Source organism: Populus trichocarpa, chromosome 5, assembly GCF_000002775.5.
Source record: "Populus trichocarpa isolate Nisqually-1 chromosome 5, P.trichocarpa_v4.1, whole genome shotgun sequence".
Classification (NCBI taxonomy): domain Eukaryota; kingdom Viridiplantae; phylum Streptophyta; class Magnoliopsida; order Malpighiales; family Salicaceae; genus Populus; species Populus trichocarpa.
In genome coordinates, this window is record NC_037289.2 from 6,608,549 (window position 1) to 6,632,916 (window position 24,368).

Sequence of the window (24,368 nt, forward strand, 5' to 3'; positions counted from 1 at the left end):
GACAACGGACGACGGACGTGATATTGTGAGTGTCTGCTTTTCAAATGACGGTATTGACCTTAAAAGAGTGAATGAGGGTAGATTACATTTGGGTCCTGTAAACTTAGTAATATTTACTTTTAGCCCCTGTAGTTTAGATTATTTCAATACTAATGTTGTAGACTATAAGTTAGGAGGAGCTAGTCCCCCATTACTAAACAACTAAAAAGATAACTAAACGAAGCCCCTTTTTTAGATAGTTTTTTTTTATCTAGTTTTCACTCTTTATTTTATGATGATTCTTAAATCCAAGATGTTTAAAAAGAAGATCGATATGTTGGAAAATTAATTAATTTCTTAATTCAAGCATTTAATTCATTCTCTTAGTATCTTGTGGCTTCATATGGAAAGCACGGTAACTAGTACCTGCAGAAGATTCCCTTTAATAAATGTTGGAACTTTCAAATGCTTAAATAAGTAACTTTATAGAGAGAGAAAGTGCAAAGATATTTTAAAGAAATTAGCTTTGAAAATATGTATATTGAAAGTGTTGAGAATAAAGAGATTATGAACCTTAAGTTTGAAGGATTCATGTTGTATTTATAGTCTATTAGTCTTGTTCTTTTGTGAAAATGAAGGGTTAAAGAGTAATTTCACCCTTGTTATATTTTGAGTTATATTATATTAAAAATAATATATATTTGATCATTATAAAATACCGAGGTATATACATAGAGTTTTAAAAAAATTCTCAAGGAAGGATTGGGCTTGGGCAAGTTATCTAAGCCTATCAGAGATTAAAAAAAAAAAAATGAGCCCAAACATGCTTTCTAAAGCGAGCTCATAGAATCGGGCTCCTCCCCTAGGATGAGCTCGTTGAGTCAAACTCCTCCTCCAGGGATAAACTGTGAAATCGATGTGTCTAAGTACGTTAAATGAGGTCTTTTGAAGGTTTGGACCTATTGAATTTGGGTTTATCATTTTCACTTTATTGGAAAATATGAACGGGATATTTATTTTTATTCATATGTTTCTCTCTCAATAACCAAATAGCCTGAGTTGTATTGGAAGCTTTCCAAACCTACAAGGCTAGTATGGGAAAATTGAAGGTAAGGGTACCGAAATGGAATGTCGTTAAACCTACGGGTACTAAATTGTTATCTGAAGTAATGATTTTGACAGATTATTAGGCGAGGGAGGTTTCAAAAGCAGAGGCTAAGATTACGATGGACAAAGCTGTGAGGACAGATTGGTCAATTCATTTAAAAGTGGGAATTTTGGAACGTTCCTGTCTTTCGATCGAGTATTGGACCCGGCTGTCACAAAATCTGGTGTGAGCTGGAGAATTTATTTATTTATTTTTTTTTTTGTTAGTTTGCATTACAAGAAAGGTAAAATAAAATTCATCAAATATCCAGATTATTTATTCTTAAGATAACGTGCTACATATAATTGAGCTATTATTTAATTTAAGATTAGTGTAAATGGAAGACTTAGATTCATAATATTTTTATAAGTATAATAAGAAAATTATTATTAAATTAAAAGTTTTTTGGTTTTTAGTTATTGATAGAGTTTGATAATGATATTTATTTTTTATTTTTTTACTTAGATCGAGGATGAAGTATTATTTTGATAGTAATAAAAATATTTAAAAAAATAATTACAAAACTTAAGATAAAAATTATTAAATTATAAAGTGTTTTTATTCAAATTTCTTTAACTTTGTGCTTTAAAAAAAAAATTAAGCAGACATCTTTCATTATTATTATTATTATTATTATACATGATACTAAGAGTTGGGGTTTCATGTTGTGATTCAATTTTTTTTTATTTAATCTTTTTTATAAACTAATTAGATGAGATTAGGTTTATAATTATTGTAAAAATACCAATTTAAAAGATAGATGATTGAATTGTAAAACATAGAAAATACTTGGTTAATCTCAAAATCATGATAATTTTTATTTTAATCTAAAATTTATTTTATTTATTTTTAATTTCATTGAGTGAGGAGAGAAACAAAATCACTAAAAAACAACTCATGAGAAAGAAAGTTGTTGGTTGTCTTAGTTTCAGCAACCAAAATTGCAAAATTGAGTGTCAAAGAATTTTATTCAACAAGAAGATCGTGATAGTTTTTGGGTTTTCGTTGCCTGAAAAAATAGATAAGACTCTAGAGAGATTATTTTTTTTATATTGATTTGTGCTTTTAAACCACTTTTATGGGTATTCTGAGTTGAGAGAATAGATTATTGAGGTTTCTACTATGTTTCTTAAATGTTTCGTGTCAAGATACATTAAGAATGAAATTTTGAACCCCAAAACATCATATCTTGATTTTTTAACCATCCTATTTCTTAAACTCTTTTTTTTTTTGTTGATCTAAAAAAACATTTAACATGATAATTTAACTCCTATTTCAATTCTAATATGTTTGTTAAATAACGTTATATGTTTTCATTAGGATGTCAGCAATTGTTTTTTTCAATCATCATGTACCTAATATGCAAAGAATTAATAGTAATAATATATTGCTCTTGAATGTTCATTTAAAATATATATTTTATCTTTAATGTTTATAAATAAAATTTTGAGATGATTTTATCATATTTATTACCTTTTTTAAAATCCAATCATAAAAAAAAAATAAACATATTATTTTGATATATATTTTTAATCTTCTTTGTCAATTATGAATTTTTTTAAATAGTGATTCTAGTTAAAAAAGTATTTTCATTAAAATAATTAAGAGATATTTTAATAAAGGAATTGAATAAGATTGTGATACTAATAAAAAACAACATCGATGTTGTGAATAAGATTAAAAAAAAATTATAATGATATTATCGATTGTTTTATGAATAATTATGTATGATACGTGAAATTTTGGTAATAACGTGCTCATTAATATTGAATGAGGAAATAAATTTATATATTTTTTTAATTCATTTTGTTTTTTTATCAAATTAAGATCCATGACAAAAAGATATATGTATTTTTGTTAGAAAAATTTGTTAATAAGAAAAACAGGAATTATAATAGATTTGTTTTTCAATGGAGTTTAAGTTTTTTTATGTTATAACAAAAAACAATTAAAGAACTCTTGTAACATGAGATCATATATTTTAATATATATATATATATATATATATATATATTAAAATATATGATCTCATGTTACATATATATATATATATATATATATATATTCTTTTAATTTTAGTTTGCTGACTTAATTTTTTATTATTTATTGTACATATAATTCTTTATATTTATTTTAAAAAAAAGAATCGCTCACCCTCGCAACACAAGGAAGGAATCAGACTAGTAACTCTCTAACACATTAAAACCGACATGACACAGAAAACCATGATCAAATATGTGCAAATCCAATCATCCTAATTACCACAAAAGGATGTTGTTTATGAAAAAATTGGTGAATTAGGAAAATTGTAGATGCTCGCTGGAGCCAGCTGCAGAGTCTAGTCATCAAAGCTGACATTGATCACAGGTAGACCGGATAACTTGACTCGTCTGGTTTGGGTTGGAATCGATAGGGACAACTATATATTTATTTTTATGTTTTAAAAGTAGTTTTAAGAAAATTTAAATTTTTATTTTATTTTTTTATTTAAATTATTTTTTATATATATTTTCAAATTATCTTGATATGGTAATACCAAAAATATTATTTTAATATACTATAAATAAAAAATACTTTAAAAAAAACCACTGAAAAAACCATATACAAAATGTCAAACACAAAATCAAAACATCTATCATTCTAGAAAAGAAAAAAAAGCATAGAAATCTTCACCAAGTCGGGCTTTCCATCAGTTTTCGTGCATAAGCATGACGATAAAACAATGGATAATAAAGAAACAAATGAAATTGCTAACATTTTTGCTTTAAAACAAATGAAATGAAAAATCAGAACTTGGAACTTTGATATTTAACAGCATGCGTACACGTTATAGAACATTCTACGGAAATTTTTATCCTCAGCAGACTCAGCCGGGCAGGACAGGCCAGGCTGGCATAGAAATGATGAGCCAGAACCTGACCCTATTGCTTGTCATGCTAGATGAAGCCCAACTCAACATTTAGTGTGGTAATGATTAAATTTTATGATTTGTTTTAATTTTAATTTTATAGAATTATTTTAATTTTATTACTTGAATTATGAATTTAATTGATTAATCTAGTTGATTTAATTTATTTTTATTTTTTTATTTTTATTTTTTTCATTTAATATTTTACTAGTTGGGAATTAAGCTTCATGATTTATTTTAGTTTGATTTCTATGAGATTATCATTGTCTTATAAATCGAATCACGAGTTTAGTGGGTTAACTTGAGTCATTTTTTTATTTCCTTTTTAAATTGTTTTTTCCTCGATCTTGCCCTTCAACTTTAGATTAATTAAAAATTATACTTCATAATTTATTTCGATTCATTTTTTATTGAGTTATCCTGATCGTATAAACCTAAGTCTGGGTTTGGTAGGTTAATTTGAGTTGACTCAAATTGTTTTTATGATTTTTTTTTATAAAGTTATCATGGTCTCATAACAGAGATTACATGTATGGTGGATTAACTCAGATTGACTTGAGTTACTTTTTTATTCTTTTTAATAGATTTTTTTTAATTTTATCTTTTAATATTAAATTAATAAGCAATTAAATTAAATAATTTGTTTTGATTCTAATAACTTAAATCACTTAAATCAAAAGTTTTTATTTTATTTTTTAATATTAAATTAATTAGAAATTAAACTTCATAATTTATTTCTCCTTACTTTATATTAAAATTATCATAATCTTATAATTAGAGGTATGGATTTGATAATATTATCATTTTAATATTAAAAAATCTTAAATTTTATTTGATTCTTTGTTTTTTCCAAGCCAACTGTATCATATAAAATCAACCCGCACAATCTATTTTTTTTTAAAACAATGTATATATATATTAGCAGGATATTTTTTAAAACATAACGTAGATCCATGATCTAGTACTTATCCAGTCCAAAACAGCATTTACCAGGCTCAAACAAGCACGTCAGACAACGGATTAAAGTTCCAGATTTTATGAGCTGGCGGCCTATGACTGAAGTCCTTAGCGATGTGAGTCGAACTTTTGTTACAGACAAAGGATAATGATATTCTTGTGCACGAATTTTCAAGAAGAAAACAAAAGGTAGACAAAAAGGACTGGAAAAATCAGTATCATTTTCTATAAATTAACAGTTCATACCCTGCAATCCATTGCCTTCAATTACCTAGTTGCTTGTACCAGCAACTGTATAATCACTGTTTCTGTATGCATGCGTTTCAGCAACTCGAATAAGTCTGTCGACAAGCAGCAGGGATATCACGTAGCAGCAACACAAATAAGATTAAAAAACATCAATCATCTCAACTTCATCTGTGCGAATGTTGTTGCCAAACCCATGGCCTCATCCAAATGCGATGCATCAGTTCCCTGAAACGAAACATCCATGATTAACAGAGTAGATCAAAAGCTCAGAGCATGATGAAAGCTGGATCCACTTTCAAAAGGTTTGTTCTATTTTCTACGCAAACAAAAATATCATGTCACAGGATGGTTCCACAGCCCCGCAAAGAAATGCTCATCTTCTTAGACTGTCTGGAAACATCTTTAGAACAATTGATACTCGGTTTGAAATTCCCATAAAATCTGAGACATTAACAACCAATTTAGCGCTTTAAAATGTTAAATTTCCACGAGGGGCTGGCTTTCAACTTCTGGATGTGAAGCATATAAAACTATCTATTAGTACGAGAACTAACCTGGCCGGTGGCAAGGCCCGCTTTTCCTTTGCCGCACCTCCCTTTCAGAGGCCCCAAAGCAGTAGTTAGCCACTCTGATACTTCCAACCCCTTTCCCTTGTCCAGCTTCTCTGGCACACCAGCACACACCACAACCTTGTTTGTGCTTTCATCAGTGCTGAAAACCATAGCAGAAATCCCCTGTCCACACACCAAGATTGTATAAAAAAAAGGGGGGGGAGCAAACTGTTATATGTAAAGAGCTGGAAAAGGCTAAAAACCTTCCGCTCCAAGACTTTCAAAACAGCTTCTCGGACAGCAGCTGCATCTAGACCGACATCAACATGAGAGATGCAGAAGGCCTTCCCATCTGAAGAGGCAACTTCAGCCATCTCAGTTGCAACCTCAACAGCCTTCTGCATGTTCTCCTCAGCAATCTTCTTTTGTGCTTTCCTCACTTTATTCTGATACAGAACCGTTTTAGTATAATCTAGAGCAGATGTGAAATACAAAATGAAAACAAGGAAACCACAAGAACAAACAAGGAATAGAAACAGGAACGGTAGCATTTTAGCTTGGCTGTAATACCTGTAGTACTGAAATCTTGGCCCTGATATCAGCTTTCTTGGCTGCTGGAATAAGTGCTGAGTCCACCCGAGTTTTAAGAGATGCTACTTTCTATTAAAAGAAAAATAAATAAATATTCAGTGGACATATTATAAAATGTAAAACTTAAAAAGTACTCATAAACATGATTAATGACAATACATTTAATGACTCCTGAGTGTTATTCTTATCTTCTTATCAGAAGGCGACGTAACCGGAAATAAATGCAGTCAATGTGTTGAAACATGAAACTTAAACTTTCTAACCAAAGCAAACAGACATCCTCAATAAAGGTCCACTCACTTTATTTCCAAAGACTGGCTTCAGGATGGATAAAAGCCTGAAATCCTACTGTTGCTAAAGCAACCAAGTGATGCAAAACAAAAAAAGATAAAAGTCAATAACTGAAGTTTTTTAAAGAGACCTTTTCCAGTAAACTTCCATCTGCCTTAGATGCCTCATCAACTTCCTGCTCTAGTGAGTGTGCCAATTCCATTGCTTTAAAAGCACCATCAGTTGTCACAGCAGTTATCCTTCGAATTCCTTTTGCAATTCCCTCCTCAGATAAAAGAGCAAATGCCTTTGCTTCCCGGGTATTTGTTATATGTGTCCCTGCAATTATTTTGATAAAATCACTGTCAACCAAAAATTTAAAGCAGGCCAAAACAGAAGTAATATCATTATATAAAACAATACCTCCACAGAGTTCTGCTGAGATAGATAACCATTCTTCATTTTCTGGATTAGCTAGGAGGTCCTCAACTTTTCGACCAATTGAAACAACTCTAACTGGATCAGGATAGACCTGAGAGAGTGAGAGAGAGTGAGTGAGTGAGTGGGAGAGAGATGAAAGACGACATGCAAAAAAATCTGAGTAAGGAGCATATAAAGCTGCCAATCTCACTTCTCCAAAAACAGCTCGCAAACCATTGATCTGCTTGGCTTCAGCAAGGGTTGCTTCCTTTGCAAATACACCTAATTCATCTTTGATCTGCCCATTCACAATTGACTCAATTTTTCTTAAAAGCTCAGGATCCACTGGTTTACCTGTACAAATTCCAATAGCATTTTAAAACAACTATATAAATAGAAACAGCCACGTTGAACCTCTCACCAGAAGGATATCCTCTAACAAAACTTACCATGAGAAAAATCAAATCTTAGTTTTTCAGGAAGAACAATTGATCCCTTCTGGTCAACATGATTGCCAAGAACTTCCTGATTTCATATTACACAACATTCAGAAAAAAAAACACGGTTTTCACTCACAAGACATTAACAATACATAAATTCATGGATAAAGGGCCTATGGAGCATACCCTGAGAGCAAAATTCAACATGTGCGTACAGGTATGGTTGGGAGCAATGAGCTTACGCCTATCATAGTCAACCTGCACAATATCTATCATTAGGAATAGTGAAAAATGCCACGCATAAATGGAAAACACCAAAATAATATGCAAAAAAGACGCAGATTGGCATATTGCCAGTAATACCTTGCAGGTAACTTTTTCACCTACAGAAAATCTGCCGCTGACTCCAGTAAGAGAACCAATATGAACAATAAATCCTCCAAAAATTTGGACATTGCAAACTTGGAATGAACCAAAAGGGCCTTCAAGTACTCCAGTATCAAAAATCTAGAACCAGAAAACTGAGACTCGTAAGACACGGTTTAACAAAATAAAAAAGGGAAAAGTGAAACATACAATGCAACACTCTGATGATAAGCAGTTCATGTATCATTCTCAAAGCCTATGAATCTAATATCTAACACCAAGAAAAAGCGGTATTCAGAAACGTAAAAAAAAACAATCCATGTCATTTTCCAATTGAATTCACAAGTCAAATCTCATGAATGTCCCATCAAGAGAATTCAAACATGTCAGGGTAGTTAAAGTGATCTAATGAACAAGATACCTGTCCACCTTGCTCAGCATAGAAACTAGTAGACTCCAGAACAATACCGACTTCATTGGCAGCTGCAGCACTTTCCAAGAATTCAGAACCATTGTAGATAGCTTTTATTACACTTTCATGATCCTGAAAAAATACATGGGTGACACAAACTCGGGCATGGTGAAATTGTCACTTAGACAGTTTTACAACTTGCTTTGTACAAATTATAAACTGAATCCAACTCAAAAACACAGGAAACAAACTTTTGCAACCAACAAAAATACATGCACTGACCTCAAAACAAATAAATTTGAAGGAATCATCTGTTGCAGAAACACCCTTCTTGTGCAATGCAGATGTCGCATCAGCATCCATGACGATAGCACCACCAGCTTGCTGCCAAAGAAAAACATTAGTAAAAAGGGGGCAAGTGTGTACATCACTGTATTTCCTCACACAAATCTCAACTTCGCTGCTTTGATATTTATTTTAGCTCCATGATACTTCTTTGGTTCTTATTTTTTCTTGCCCTGGTTGGAAGGGCTTTTAGCAAATGGCTCTACTGAGTAATGGTAATAGCTTAACAGTTAATTACAAATGGAAGATACAATACCTTATTTTGGGCATTTCGTGATCTTTCCCTTGCCTCATCCATGGCATTATTGAAACCTTCCACGTCAACCCGCAATCCTCTTTCTTCTGCCATTAACTGGTACCACAAAAATAATTAGGATGCATGACACATAGGAGAGCATGTAAGATAAAGGAACAAAGGAACAAAGTCCTAGGAGTACCTGAGTCAAATCTAATGGGAAGCCATATGTATCCCACAAGACAAACGCATCCTACAAACAAGAGATCAACCAAGTAAAACCGGTGTAAGTTCTCTCCGTTCTTCAGTGCATCAAAGCAGGTGAGAACCTTGTTATGTTTATCAATTAGAAGCATGTAGACATGTACTTGCCTGCCCACTCAACACCTTCCCCTCGACCTCTTGAGCAGCCTTTTTAAATTTCTCAATTCCCTGAAAATAAAATGACGATCGGCCAAAGTTTTTAAATAGACATGTGGCATTGCAAACATATAGTGCAGGTTCCTCTGTAAGGCTTTAAGAAACTTATCTAAAAAGAATGCACCAACTTCAATGCAACTAGGATAACAATCCAATAAAAGCATGAAATGAAGAAAATGGGAGGATGTCAATGTCAAAGACCAAGAAGATTCAAAAGAAATGCAATAGTGAAGTTAAACCAAAATTTTTCTCATATTGATAAGAAATGCAAAGGTGAAGTTAACCCAAAAATATTCTCATATTGATATACATCATATCTGAACTTTGAAACTTTTAGTTTTTTGGTGATACTATTGGTTTCTTAGGGTAGGGAATGTACCTAAGCCTAACATGTGCAAGTTGACACCTAAAGAGAAAAAAATCTCTTATGATACTGATTGTTTTAAGTTGCCAAAAGAAAAACCTTAATTATCCAAAAAAATGAGTAGACACAATGTCATTAAGAAAAAAAAAAAGAACATTAACAAATCAATTTAACCAAATGGTTTCCTTGATAGTCAATAGCAGTAGACTATACAAAACCCATCCTCACCTTGAGCAAAGTCTTGCCAAAACTTGCTTCTTCAGCTGCAATAGTCTCCCTAATGTGTTCTTCATTTCGTTTCAGCTCTGGGAAAACATCACTCATCACTTTCACAACAACATTTACAAGCCTGCATTCATTAACAACAAAATTTAGACGTAAGACCAAATTAAGCAATGGTTGCATTTCAATGGATACAATAGACAAACAGTAATGAACACAACAAGGACATCACAGTTTTCATTCCTACCCATTGAAAAATCCTTCTTGAGCTTTCAAGACCTCACTACCATATCGAACAGCACGGCGAAGAATACGCCTAAGGACGTACTCACGACCCTCATTGCCTACAACACAACCAAAATGTTATAAGCTATTCACTTCATTCGGAAAAAAAAAAACATGTAAGCATGCATTTCCATTTAAAAGTCAGGGAGGTCTTCATTAATCTACCTGGACAAGAACCATCAGCAATAGCAAATGAGAGTGTTCTAATGTGATCAGCAACCACCCTGTATGCCATGTCAACCCCATCTACATCATCAGCCCCAACTTTTCCAGAATAAGGTCGTGCCCCTGTTGCCTGCATAAAATTTTTTAAGAGAAAAAAAGGATGTCATTGTAGGTTTAGTTTTATTTTAACAAACCTTAGGTATAGTTTCAAGAATGCCCTAAAAATTATTCATATCCACAGCTGTAGTTTTAAAACCACTGGCAAGGATTTTGGAAACCTCCAGATCTAATTCAATTGGAGGTTTTAAAGATTTCTCATGTTTGAAACCACTTTGAGGGACTAGAGTTGATTTCCAAATAAAACTCAATATCTAGAATCATTACTAAGATAAATCAGAGGCCAACCAATATGCTTTACACCAATAACTCTAAAAAAATTAACATTGAAAATTATATTCCCAAAATACCCAGCAACTTGTATGATTAACTTTCCCATTAAACCCAAATCACTTTCATGCTCGTGCCGTCTACAATTTAGTTATTCTCTTTTTCAAGCCTTTTGCTTCTATTACTTCAAGTTTTGCTTATAATGAAAGATTTATTTATTGGTTCATTGAATTCGTTTACAATGAAGTGAGTTTCAAACATACAAATTCAATTAATCTATGTATTGTGTTCAATTTGCTATCACAACTAGTTTGAAACCAGCTATAAGGCACCCAAGATAGAAGAAAAAACAAGCAGCATATTTTACCTGCTGTATGGCATCAAAGATGGGCATGAACACATCAGTGTCATAATTGCTCATCTTGTTCTGAAGTACAGAAGTCAATCTTTCAAAACCCATTCCAGTGTCAACATGCTTAGCAGGTAAGGATTTCAAGGAACCATCACTTTCTCGGTTGAACTGCAATGGAATGAGACAACAGAAATCGTTACCAACTCATGTAGGCAAAAATATATCATTGTGACAAATTATAAAGCATAAGCCTCTTTAAGATGATTAGCAAGATAGCACATGCAAAAGTATCACTTGGCAATTCTAGAGTACAAGGCATGCCAGAAAAGTACTACCTGAATAAAGACAAGATTCCATATTTCAAGGCATGTAGGATCATCATTGTTAACCAACATTGCTGCATTGCGATTACCAACTCTATCGTAATGAATTTCGGTACACGGTCCACAAGGACCAGTATCACCCATCTCCCAAAAATTATCCTATTCAAAGGCCAAAACAAAACATTAGATGTTAAATTTTAAAGCCTATTATAACAGAGAACCTCATAAGACAGAAAAATTCAAATAATATGCATTACAAAACATCCAAAAATCCAATAAAGGAGTTACTTAAGAAATCTATGATGCAAGCACATATAGAACAGCTTGGTTATGGAAATTGTGGTTGTCTATTAATTGCCTCCATCAAAATTAACATTCTTTAAGCAATTCAATCCCAATATGTTAATAATGCAATTTCACACCTCAAATAACATAAAACCACAGTAGGAAAACCATGGTCAACACAAAGACTAACACCAAACAAAATACAAAGAAAACGTTTCTCCACCAATTGTGTGCATAGATCCTAACTATTTGACATTGCCACTAAAAGTCTATTTCCTCTAAACCATTTCAGCACTCCCACTTCAAATTAATTCCAAAAAACATTTTTTAAACTAAAAAAACACATGACCCTTGTCAACACAGAAACTGAGGATAATGAACCACATACTTTACAGCCGAATGGAAGCACCCTTCCCGGTGGCAAAAATTGAAGCCAAATATCCCTAGCTTCATTATCAGGTGCCAGCCCTGCTTTCTCATCCCCACCAAAATAAGTCGCATAAATCCTATCAGCCGGCAACTTATAAACCTACAACAACCCAAATAAGAACATAAAAAACAACACCAAAACACAACAAACCTCACAAAATTAAAATAACTAACCTACCTTAGTTAGAAGCTCCCAAGCCCACTCAATAGCTTCTTTTTTAAAATAATCACCGAAAGACCAATTCCCTAACATCTCGAAAAAGGTATGGTGATATGTATCTTTTCCAACATCATCTAAATCATTATGTTTCCCTCCCGCGCGTATACATTTCTGCGTGTTGCAGGCACGCGACAGCTTACTCAATGCCGTATTTGGATCCGCGGTTCCCAAAAATATTGGCTTAAATTGATTCATTCCTATCAAAACCAAAAATTAAAATTAAAACACGAAATCACACGTAAATAGTGCAAGTAAATAATTATACGCATTCAAGATTAAACTAAAAATTAAGAAAGAATTAGACTAAATTAAATGTTGACTAATACACATTCAGAAATTAAACTAAATTAACAAAAAATGGCAGAATTGAAATGAAATTATATTAAAAATGGTAATAAGATGTGGATTTTGCGTACCAGCATTAGCGAAGAGGAGAGTAGGGTCGTTTACAGGAACTACAGGGCTAGATTTCCAATCGACGTGATTCTTCTCTTCGAAGAACTTGATGAAGGTATCGCGTACTCTATTCGCTGGCCAGTCTACGTCAGGTTGCGGAGAATCGATGCCTCCAGACATGGTGGAGAAGGAGCGAGCGAGAGAAGTGAAGGGGGAGAAATTAGGTTGTTTTGAAGAAACCCTAGCCGCCGCTAAAGAGATGGGAGGTTGACGAAGAAGACGAAGAAGAGGAGATGAGAGCAGTGGCCTACTACTTGTTATTCTCTTCATACATTTTTTAAACGCTAACTACGATTTTGTGGATTTTTTCAGGTGGACAGCGAAAGTCGAATTTGTGGTTTTTTGGGGTGGGATTTGTAAATTAGGAAAATCTTTAATTGTTTGGGCTCTTTATTAATTTTTATTAATAGCTTGTTTATTAGTACTGTTACATTTTAAATTGTTTTTCTTTTTAGAAATGTATCAAAGTATTTTTATATTTTTAACATTAGAACAATAAAATAACACTGAAAAATATTTCACTGATTCGATGAGAATAATTGGTGTGGTGTGAAGTACAAGAATTTAGATAGTGAAAACTGAGAAGGAACAAGAAGAATCGCCAGGTGCTGTAGCCTATTTGGATTCTCTAGAATTAGAATCCTCGGCGGGTTAAAAAGCAAAAAAGAAATTCCTCGCCTTTGGCTAAAGATCAGTAAATTATAAGAAAATGTCTTTCAAAATACCCTTCCTTTTTATATATATATATATATATATATATATATATATATATATATATATATATATATATATATTATTAATATGGGTATCCAGAAAGCTTACATGTAACTCAACTAATCTTACAGGTCCTGAAGTTAATAATCATGTAAGTCTCCAGTGGCTTTGAAATTTATTAGAGACAAACTGGTGACCTGTAGAAAATAAATTTAAAACCTGACTAATTAAGCTATACCCCTCGAGATTAATTCTCTGCCTTTCTAGACCATTAGGTTGCCCAAGCTTTAACTTTTGTCTCCTTGTTTTAGATAGATAGTTTTTTAAAATATTTTTTATTTATTAATATATTAAAATAATATTTTTTTATTTTTAAAAATTTATTTTTGATATTAATATATTAAAATAAAAAAATTCAAAAATTTTCAAATACCTTTTTACATTAAAAAAAAAAAACACTATGTTACTACCGTTGATAGCGGGAAATACAATTTACATGACACGAGATTGATTTTATTGGCAATTGCATGTCCAGAAGAAAAATTGTCATTTATTGTAGGGAGAGACTGTACGGTGAATTATGAAAATAAATAAATAAATAAAATTCTATAACATTCTCTCGTACATTTTAAAATACCAACACTAAAGTTGTGTTTGATTCGGAGTTGAAAACTGGAAATTTTAGTATTAATAGAGTAAATGTTCAAAGATAAAGTGTTGAGAATATAAAAAAAGTGATTGAAACGTAAAGTATCGTAATGTTTGATTAAATATTAATGAATTAAGTGCTAAAGAGATGAAGTGGAATCTAATAGAGTAAATGTATAAAGTTATAGGTAGTTTTTAAAGTGTTTTTTATTTAAAAATATATTAGAATAATATGTTTTTTTATTTTTTAAAATTTATTTTTGATATCAATGTATTAAAATAATATAAAAAATAATAATTTAAAGTAAAAAAAAATTTAACTTTTTCTAAAATGCTTTTAAAATATAAAAAATAAATAGAATACGAATCAAAAAAATTAAGGGTTAACACTTAACCCTAATCGGAGGAAAATTTTTGAGACTTTTTTTTCCTTTCAAACTAGCCTTTTATACAAACAATCCAAAAAAATATGTTATTTTTATTATATTTAATTTAAACTTTGATTTTAATTTACTGGGTTCCACCACTGCACATGCCTTTTACACACAAAGTATATAATTTTAACATTTTACTCTTCATAACTTTTTTATATTATTGACATTTTATCATTTAGAGAGTGTTTAGAAATATCAACTAACTCATGTTTTCAAAAAAATTAATTTGTTTTTTTCTTAAATTAATTATTTTTTTATATTTTGAATCGTTTTGATGCACTGATTTCGAAAATAATTTTTAAAAAATAAAAAAACATTATTTTGATACATTTCGGTATGAAAAACACTTTTAAAAATAACCACAATCACACTTTCAAACACATTTGTTAATAGTAGTTTTATGGCCCTGTTTAATATGTTTGTCTTGACATTAATTATGATATGGAATCTTGAATTATGGGTTTTGTTATATGGTTTTGTTAATTTGTGGGTTACGCGAGTGAATCTAAACTCCATCTTTGAACCTTTTTTTTATTTAATTTTATCTATTTTCATATTTCTTTGCTTATTAAATTTTGTTAATTTTATGAAATCTAAACACACCTATATCTTCTCTATTTTGATCATTGATTTCTAATTACTTCAAGTATAACTATTTTCAATTTTTTTTCTAGTTTCTTTTCAATTAAACACCAAATTACATGCTTGAATTATTTTTTGACTAGCTGCAAATTAAATTCCTACTTGATTGTAAGTCTAAAACCTTCTTCTTTGAAATTTTTTGTTTAAAAATGATTATTTTTTGAAAAAAAACACGTAATGTATTTTAGGAAAATTTGAAAATTTTTGGGAGGGAATAAAAATTGGGTTATAATAAGTGAAATGTTTGCTCATGTTATAAAAGATAAAATAAGCATCTTTATGTTATTTTTGGTTCATGGTGCAAGATACAATAAATAATACATAAAATTCTATTTGTTAGTGTTATTTGGTAATAAGGAATTGAGTGGTGGGAATGAAAATGAAAGTTTCATTCTTTATTTATAGGCATTTCGTTGAAATAAATACAACAAAAATAAGAATGAAATGGTGGAATAGGAATAAAAATTAAACATAGCTTCATGGTAATAAAAACAAGAATGATATATTGTTTTTATTTATGGTATATAAACTACCTTTACCCATGATTATTAAGTCTGGATGGGTTTAACGGTTAGCTCAGGATCTAGTCGACCTATCTCGTGGCACAAGCCGGGTGTCAAAAGATCCATCTTGAAGCTGGGGCGAACAACATGACAAGTCAACTCGCGACTTGATTGATCTCATCAAAACTTGATTTATTTTTTATTTTTAATTTTATTTTACAAAACAATATTATTTTGACTTTAAAATAAAATAAAATAATTTTATTAAAATTGATTTGGATTAACCCATCCAACCCTTGCTAAAGACCCTTGCTCAAGTCTTGAACTGACACACGTTTAATCACTGTGCTTCTACCGTTATCACCACTTCAATCAATACCTTCATCAGCAATAATGGCATTTTTTAGTAGGAAAATAAATTATTATTATTGTACAACCACCACTCATCTTCCATGAACACATCCCATTATTATTTTTTAAATATATTATTATTTTTATTATTATATTATTATTATCATCATCACCGTATACTCCCCCCCATCACATCGCCCATGTTATTTTTATTATAATTAACATGATTTAAAGGATGCTTATTACATAGAAGGTCAATTAAAAAAAGGTGATGAGTTTATCAACGAAGTTGACGCCGAGGGCAACGCAGTTGTTGACATATAATGTCCAGCTTAAGAAATGTTATTAAACCAGAAGTCAACATAATCAAGAATGACTATGAGTTCTTTATGGTCATGTGTGAGGTAGTGGATGGTGTTTTTCTTCATGTTAATATAGTTATCGATGCAAGTAGGAGAGATATGGGCAGTGATTTTGCTGCAGAAATCAAGAATAACCAGGACAGTTAGTTTTTTTTTTTTAATTAACGTGGGTGTCCGGATGAGCTTGTGCGTACCTCGACTAATCCCACGGGCCAGCTTGCATGCACATCGACTAATCCCACAGGCCCTGAAGTTAATGACCATGTAAACTTGCAGTGACCATTATATTAGCAACCACATGACTCGAACCTGAGATCATAGGAAGAGAAAACCCCTTAATCTCAATCTCTTACCACTAGACAACCTATTAAATAATTGTTTACGGTTACTTTTGATTTACACCGGTGGAGATGAAGAGAGAGAAAAAAAATCATTTTATCATATATCATATTCTAGTAATAAAAATAATAATTAAGGTGTTATAGGTTTTATTTGATTTAATAAGGTGTTTTGAACCTTTTTCTTATTGAAAAAAGTAAGACTAGGGTCAGGGAAGTTTTTTAAATTCTAGTTAAGTTTTTATTTTTCAACTCATTAAATGCTAATTCAATAATACTGTGAATGGATTTATTAAGGTACTTTTAATTAGAAAAGAATTGAAAATGATTTTTTTATTTTTAAAATCTTAACTTGTGTTCGTAATGATTTTTTTGGTGGCTTAAGGCATTATTTGATATTGAAAAGAGAATCAAGAATCAACAATATAGTTTATTTTTTTGTTTTTTGTTTTGAATTATTTTTAGTGTTTTCAAGTTGTTTTAATGTACTGATATAAAAAATAAATTTAAAAAAATAAAAAAAATAATTATTATTACAAGGCTTCAAATAAAAAACATATAATGCCATTCGGGTTCAATTTAGGTACACCACAGACACAATAATAGTTGTTTTAGAGCGTGTTTGGTATTGCGGTAGCTGTTGTGGTTGTGGTTTGAAAAAAATTATTTTATAAAAAGTACTTTTAGTTGAGGTTGGTTTGAAAAAATAAGTGTTTTGTTAAAACTGTGGTTGAAATTGAGGTTAAACAAAAAGTAGTTTAATGTGTTTGGTTAAGAATGCTTTTAAAATTGAGGTTATAAAATAATTTTAAAAAATATATATTAATATTGATGGTTTTTAATTTAAATATTGTAGATTTAACTATTGCTATTATATTATGAAATAAATAATACTTTATATAAAATATTTTTTATTGTTCCATTAAACTATCCATAATTACATCACGTATGAAATATATCCGACAAGGACTACAGTTTTCACAAATTTCTTAAAAGCGCAACAACATCAGGTAAAATATAATCAGAAACAAAATTGAGATTATGATCAAATTCTGTAAATGCGGAGTCATTAAGCGATCTCCGTCTAATTTATGTAATAATTGAATAATGTTTAACACTAGTTCTTCGAATAAAACACAATTAAAAATAATTTTTTTTATTTTATTTTGTTGGGTCGGATTCGGTTCAAAGCATTTTTAGCTTTGATAAACCTAGCCGACCTGAGTTTTATATCTAACTGGATAAAAATTAATTTAATTAAAATTAATCAATTAAACAGGTTAATTTATGAATCAATTAAAATCAGAATAAAACTTAATTTAATTTTAAAAAAAATTAAATCAAAACTTTATATTTTAAATTAATTTGAGTTAATTCATCAAACTTGTGACTTTAATGTTGGGTTATAACTATAATAACAAGTTATGTAACTTTTGCATTAATTTTTTTTTATAAAAAATCATGTTTACATGGCATTATAAATAAAATCATGTTTATATTAAATATTACTGTTTATGCTACATATGACACAGATGATAAAAATTTGTTATTAATTTATGATGTAGAATTATTTCTATTTTTTGGATATAATTATTTTATAAAATAATGGTATAAGTAATAAATACAAATAAATCTTACTCATAATAATTAAAAAAAATACAAAGTATTTCAGACTTCTATGTGCTGGTTCAAGCTCTCAGCAACAAAAACATAGTATTGCGTTAATTTTTAAACATGAAGAGTGAAGTATACTCCACTGTTTATCCATTTTTCATAAGCAGCTCTTTGCTGCTTTTTAGTGTTTCATTTTGATTCCCATTTTAAGATGTGGAACAACACAATATTCAGATTTGGATCATTCCGATTTCGTTATTCCTATTTCAAGCTATTCATCCGTGTTTATCAAGCAACATATCGAAGACTTGACTTTAAAGTAATAATTTTTTTCAAAAATAAGTTGGTTTAAATACGAATAATTTGTGTAAAATCCAGAGAGGCAACTTGTTTTATTATATGGAAACTAATTCAAAAATACTTAAAAAAAATCTAAAACTGTCTATTTTTTTCTTATTAATTTCACCTCTGATTTATTAATTTTCCAAGTCAAAATTTGAAAGAAATTTTTTTATAATATAATTAGTTAAAAAATACCAAGCTTGAGTGTCAATTCAAAAGGTACATTCTTCGTCAATTAACATTGCATCTAATTCAATAATTTTTTAGTTTAAAACTCTCTTCTGTACCATAAAAATAAAAGAGGGAAAAATGGAGACAAATATAAAACACGATAATGATAAAGCATTAACCTTATAGGCCTTAGGTTCTGTTTAGCCCGGCCTAGCTAAGAGAAATATATAGGTCCCGACCCAGGTCCATCTAACCGCTCCAATTACTCGACCCGAATAAATCCGAATACGTCATACCTACTTAGCTTAGCACCAAGCCGATTCTCTTCTCTCACTGCCGTTTCTCCCTCTCTCTTGAACCTTTAAGCGCACGTTGTGGCCTCGAAGAAACCCTAATCTCTTACAGTACCAAAGATGTTAGACATCAACTTGTTTCGCGAAGAGAAAGGCAACAACCCAGAGAAAATACGCGAGTCACAGCGCCGTCGTTATGCTAACACCGAGATCGTCGATGAAATCATTCAGTTTGATAACGAATGGCGGCAACGTAAGTGTCCTTCGATTTATTCAGTACGGCAGCGTTAGTCATTTGATGTCGTTCTTAACTGCTGTCAGATGTCGTTTTTGTGTAGGTCAATTTGAGCTTGATAGTTTGCGTAGAGAGTTTAATAAGCAGAACAAAAAAGTCGCGCAGCTTAAAATCGTAAGTAATTTTAATCAATTTCTTTCTTTCAATTTATTAATTTAATTTATGCGAAATTTGATTTACATAATCTGAGCTTAATTTTAACTGATTTTGTATAAAAAAAGGCGAAAGAGGATGCAACGGAAGCGATTAGAGAGACTGAAGAGACGAAAAAATTGATAGCAGATAAGGAAAAGGAGGTACAAGAGGCTAAAGATGCACTGTATTCAAGATTGCCAACTATTGGTAATCTTGTGCACGACTCAGTCCCGGTTAACGATAACGAGGTGAGTGTGTTGTTGTTGTTCTGTGTTTTTCTTTGAATGTTGGAATGACTGGTTAGAAATGTGTGTTGTGTAGGATTTTAATGCTGTGATTCGGGCATGGGGGGAGAAGCGTGTTGAGAAGAAATTGAGGAATCATGTTGACCTTGTTGAACTTCTTGGAATTGCGGACTTGAAGAAAGGTATATGGACATTTCATATCGCTGCCTCCTTGTTTGGATTGATTCACAGAGATTGATTGACATGCATGCAAAAATTATGGCCAACATGACTATCATTAGAATTTGGATAAGATAACATGTGAACATAAATTTATCTTATTTGTTCTCTTGCTATAGTTGTTTTATGTCTTGCTAGCAGGTTTAATTGTTGGGGTTTTTTGTCTAATTTGTTGAAATATGCTATGTTTACAGATGTTTGTTATGGTTGTTAGAAACCCTTGAGCCTAATAAATGGAACTTGACCTCAGCTTATATGTTTGTCTAAACCTTAGTTACCAGATTTGTGGGATCCCCCACGATTGTTTTCTGGAATGCATGGTCCAGATCGCGGTACATTTCTGATCTGGATTGCAGTGGTGTGTGATCTGGATCGTGAAAATTGCCGCCCCAATTTCTGGTGGTATATGACAGAAAAGGAAAGAGAGAGGGGAGTAAGCTTTGTGCTAAAGAAGAGAAAATACACAGTTTAGGGAGAGAGTGAGAGGAGCAGCCCACCTTTTTCTATAATAATTCAACCTATTTTTATTGGGCTACAATAGCCCATCATTTAATTCATGTCCTGACGCTATTTTTTCTGTAATAACTTAAAAATATTTTAACTAGTAATGCATTTTCTGTTATTTTCATTTGTAAAACACGGAAAATTAATTTTTAGTCTTGGAGTCTTCCAACATCCATTGTGAAATCATGTTATTATTGTTCTAAACAAATAAGATAGAGTTTCAAAATGTGCCATGACCTAGACTAACGTACCAATTAAACATACCTCTAATGAACTATCAATTGATATAAGTGCGTATATCGTACTGTGATCATGATGTTCCAAGGTTTTGGCAACTGTGGTCTTAACCATTTGGCGCAATTTTTCGTCACCAGTCTATGAAGCTGGGCTTTTGTTCTTGTTTCCTTCTTCTTGACCATGATGGACTGCTTTCCTTGTTGACGAATCAGTATTGCTGGCTCGTCTTCATAATGAACCATAAAAATCATTTTCTCTATGGTGGTGTCTGTAGCCTGTAAGATGAGTGGTTTGGAATGGTTTTATGATGTAGCATGTGGAATTTATGCTAATTTGGATGTGCAAAATATGATTAGGTGCTGATGTAGCAGGAGGTAGAGGCTTCTACCTCAAAGGTGATGGTGTCCGACTTAACCAAGCATTGATCAACTTTGGCCTAGAATTCTTGGAGAAGAGGGGGTACACAGCCTTGCAAACACCCTTTTTTATGAGAAAAGATGTCATGGCAAAGTGTGCCCAATTAGCACAATTTGATGAAGAACTTTACAAGGTGAATTTTAGAATACCAGGGTATAAACATATTCTCTTAAAGTTCACTAACATCTCAAGTATATGAGAAAAGGTAGGAAAGGAACCTTTTGTTGTTTTTTTCTTTTTTGTTGATAATGAGGAAAGGAACCTTATTATTGAGTAACTAGCGTGATTCCCTGGTGGGAACACCGAACCCGAAACATTGTCCACGCACTCGAATGATCATAGACGATGGAGGATAGCCCAAACTATTGAGAGATTGGGCTTTAGCTTATGTTTTGGTTTAATTTATATGAATTTTTAATTGAGGTTTATTAATTAGGTTTTATTTGTTGGGTTTGATTTAATTATTGTTGGGTATTTTATTTAGTGGGTCATAAGCCCAATCGCTTATTCTAGTTAAAGTTTTAGTATTTATATCCTACTTTTCTAAATGTTATGGAGTTTTGATGAATTGAATAAAAATTGCAAAGTTGTATATTTTCCAACCCACATTCTTCTCTCTCTTTGTTTTTAATTCTTAGCTTTTTTCTCCAAAAGCTTCTTTCTTTTCTGCTTTAATTCTTTGGGTTCATTGTTCCGCATCATTCTCTCCTTATCACACCATGTTGTTGGCGTCCAGATTTTGAGATACTTCACTCCACCTCTTAATCTGTTAACCTCTCTCTCATTACCCTAGGTTTTGGTTCTGTATATTTTCTGTTGGGATCATATAAGTATTTTTAATTGCATGAGTGTATTATGCAAACTTTTGCTTTCATGGCTATTATTTGCAATTCATGTAGCACATTCTTCTATTCGGATTGGGGGCCCAACCCCTCTTTAACGATAGTCATATTTATGGTTGTGATGCTATGCTAGTTGTTTGCTGCCTTGTACATTAGGGTCTTGCTTAATTGAGAATGCCAAAATGAGTTTATAAGTGATGCGTGCTGTTAATGTTCTAAGCCTGCAGTTTAGATTTGCTAAATTCTTATATGTCGTGCTATTAGCACTTAATTTTGTTAAATATCATTCATTTCTTACAGTTATTATTTTTCTGCTGTGTAGGGCTTTTATTATTACTATTATTTTTTTTTGTTGGGTGGGCATTGGTGACATCTTTTTTTCTTTGGGTTGTTGAAGTAGTAACATGGTTCATGTGCTAAATGAAAATTTGCTTGCTTGTCGCCTTCTACTTTCTTACTCACTCCACCATCCTCCTCATATCATTATTTATTCTGATTCACCCAGTGTGTTTTTTAACTTACAATCATACAAGTCCCTTTATTTATGGATGTGTGGCTGCAGTAAAAGACAATGGTAAATGACTATAGATTCTAGATTGATGACATTTTTATCGAAGTTCAATAGGTTACTGGTGAAGGAGATGACAAATATCTAATCGCAACTGCTGAACAACCACTATGTGCGTATCATCTTGATGATTGGATCCATCCTTCACAGTTACCAATCAGGTTATAATAACTTTCTATGGCCTAGTTTTTTAATGGGCAAAATAACCATGGTTGTTCTCATCTCACTAATTTCTTGTTTTTCCAGATATGCTGGGTACTCATCTTGTTTCCGTAAAGAGGCTGGTGCACATGGTCGTGATACTCTAGGCATTTTCAGGGTTCATCAGTTTGAGAAAGTGGAACAATTCTGCATTACCAGCCCAAATGGCAATGATTCTTGGGAGATGCATGAGGAAATGATCAAGAACTCTGAGGAGTTTTACCAGGAGGTATGAGATTACTTCTTACTTATCTGGGAAAAAAAATAATGGTTTCCCGTTTAAGTGGCCATCTCCTAACCTGCTTGATATTCACGAGTGATTAGTAATGACTGCTCCCAAGAACAAAACAAGCCCACCCTACCAATACTCTCCATCTTGCTCTCTCTGATGTTTGTGCACACTCCTCACTCGAAAGAAGTGTTCTAACAGTTGTCTCCATTTTCAAACAGCTAAACATCCCGTATCAAGTTGTTGCAATTGTTTCTGGTGCTTTGAATGACGCAGCAGCGAAGAAGTATGACTTGGAAGGCTGGTTTCCTGCTTCCAATACTTACAGAGAGCTGGTCTCCTGTTCGAACTGCACAGACTACCAGTCAAGAAGATTAGAAATTAGATACGGGCAGAAAAAGGTAACATTTATGTACTTATTTGTCTTTATTTCAGTTTGCACAAGGATTTTTTGGATTCTTTTCCTTGTACTATGTTTATGTTGAAAGTGCTACAGAAGCTAGCTAGAACTCGTGAAAGAAGTTTCTGAAAGATACTGATCTGGCTTTTAGAAACAAAAAACCCCTCAAATTGTAGGAATTGCTGAGATATAGCTCTACACTGCATGGAAAAGTGCCCCCAACATAAAATTGGGAAAATAAATAAATAAATCCTAATCGTAGTCTAAAATGCCTTGACTTGCAAAACAATGCTGTCGTCACTTATGTTTAATAAACACCGTTAAGTTTCTAGAACTGAATAGCATGGCAAATAAAAACTGAAATCTCTCTCATGGTTGTATGGATTATCCAATTGTTGATGGCTTCTAAGATATTGGTTACTTTTGTGTGTGGTTGCAGAGCAATGAGCAGGTAAAGCAATATTGTCACTTGTTGAACTCTACCCTTACAGCAACAGAGAGGACTATTTGCTGCATCCTGGAGAACTATCAGAAGGAAGATGGAGTAGAGGTTCCAGAGCCCCTGAGAAAATATATGAGCGGCAAAGAATTCCTACCTTTCCAAAATAAGCCGTCCACTGAAGGCAAGGGGAAGAAACCAAAAGCCTAGTTTTCCTCTCATTCGAAACACTCTCTGCAGGCTTCACTTTGGGTATTAAAATATGAGAATTTTGATTTGACTTCTAATATTGATCCCGCAGCAAGACTTCCAGCATATGATATTCCTGCAACACTAATATTGTTGTTGTGGTGTTAGCTTTCGATTCCTTGGCAATGAAATCGCACTTTTGCTTTCAACGTGTTGAGAAAATGGTAGTGGTGTTGGTTTATGCTTTTGCATATTTAT

At 31.9% G+C, this 24,368-nt stretch overlaps 2 protein-coding genes across 2 annotated transcripts; one reads left to right on the forward strand and one right to left on the reverse strand.

The window, feature by feature from the left end:
- Nucleotides 1-5,195: 5,195 nt before the first annotated feature.
- LOC7486389 (alanine--tRNA ligase) lies at nucleotides 5,196-13,063 on the reverse strand. The gene is made up of 23 exons (XM_024601617.2): nucleotides 12,739-13,063; nucleotides 12,281-12,519; nucleotides 12,062-12,202; nucleotides 11,401-11,547; nucleotides 11,081-11,233; nucleotides 10,327-10,456; nucleotides 10,124-10,220; nucleotides 9,883-10,003; nucleotides 9,243-9,302; nucleotides 9,073-9,123; nucleotides 8,892-8,987; nucleotides 8,573-8,674; nucleotides 8,300-8,422; nucleotides 7,876-8,019; nucleotides 7,699-7,770; nucleotides 7,522-7,597; nucleotides 7,284-7,426; nucleotides 7,076-7,184; nucleotides 6,804-6,991; nucleotides 6,362-6,451; nucleotides 6,055-6,237; nucleotides 5,795-5,974; nucleotides 5,196-5,465 (listed from the first exon to the last, which is right to left on the reverse strand). The coding sequence occupies exons 1-23, from the start codon at nucleotides 13,046-13,048 to the stop codon at nucleotides 5,394-5,396; spliced, it is 3,027 nt and encodes a 1,008-aa protein (XP_024457385.2). The 5' UTR covers nucleotides 13,049-13,063; the 3' UTR covers nucleotides 5,196-5,393.
- A 6,107-nt stretch (nucleotides 13,064-19,170) lies between these two features.
- On the forward strand, nucleotides 19,171-24,319 carry LOC7486390 (serine--tRNA ligase). Its single transcript, XM_002306357.4, has 9 exons — nucleotides 19,171-19,443; nucleotides 19,529-19,599; nucleotides 19,707-19,868; nucleotides 19,942-20,047; nucleotides 21,182-21,375; nucleotides 22,710-22,813; nucleotides 22,899-23,082; nucleotides 23,304-23,483; nucleotides 23,922-24,319. The coding sequence occupies exons 1-9, from the start codon at nucleotides 19,311-19,313 to the stop codon at nucleotides 24,129-24,131; spliced, it is 1,344 nt and encodes a 447-aa protein (XP_002306393.1). The 5' UTR covers nucleotides 19,171-19,310; the 3' UTR covers nucleotides 24,132-24,319.
- Nucleotides 24,320-24,368: the final 49 nt, after the last annotated feature.

Bases quoted from the DNA above. Each gene is read 5' to 3' on its own strand.
- LOC7486389 (XM_024601617.2), bottom strand. From the start codon at position 13,048: ATGAAGAGAATAACAAGTAGTAGGCCACTGCTCTCATCTCCTCTTCTT. The intron at 8,020-8,299 runs GTATCTTGTTCA...TTCTGGTTCTAG, and splicing joins ATGCTGAGCAAGGTGGACAG to ATTTTTGATACTGGAGTACT. The intron at 6,452-6,803 runs GTCTCTTTAAAA...TTCTTTTAATAG, and splicing joins ATGGAAGTTTACTGGAAAAG to AAAGTAGCATCTCTTAAAAC.
- LOC7486390 (XM_002306357.4), top strand. From the start codon at position 19,311: ATGTTAGACATCAACTTGTTTCGCGAAGAGAAAGGCAACAACCCAGAG. The intron at 20,048-21,181 runs GTATATGGACAT...AAATATGATTAG, and splicing joins AATTGCGGACTTGAAGAAAG to GTGCTGATGTAGCAGGAGGT. The intron at 22,814-22,898 runs GTTATAATAACT...TTGTTTTTCCAG, and splicing joins CCTTCACAGTTACCAATCAG to ATATGCTGGGTACTCATCTT.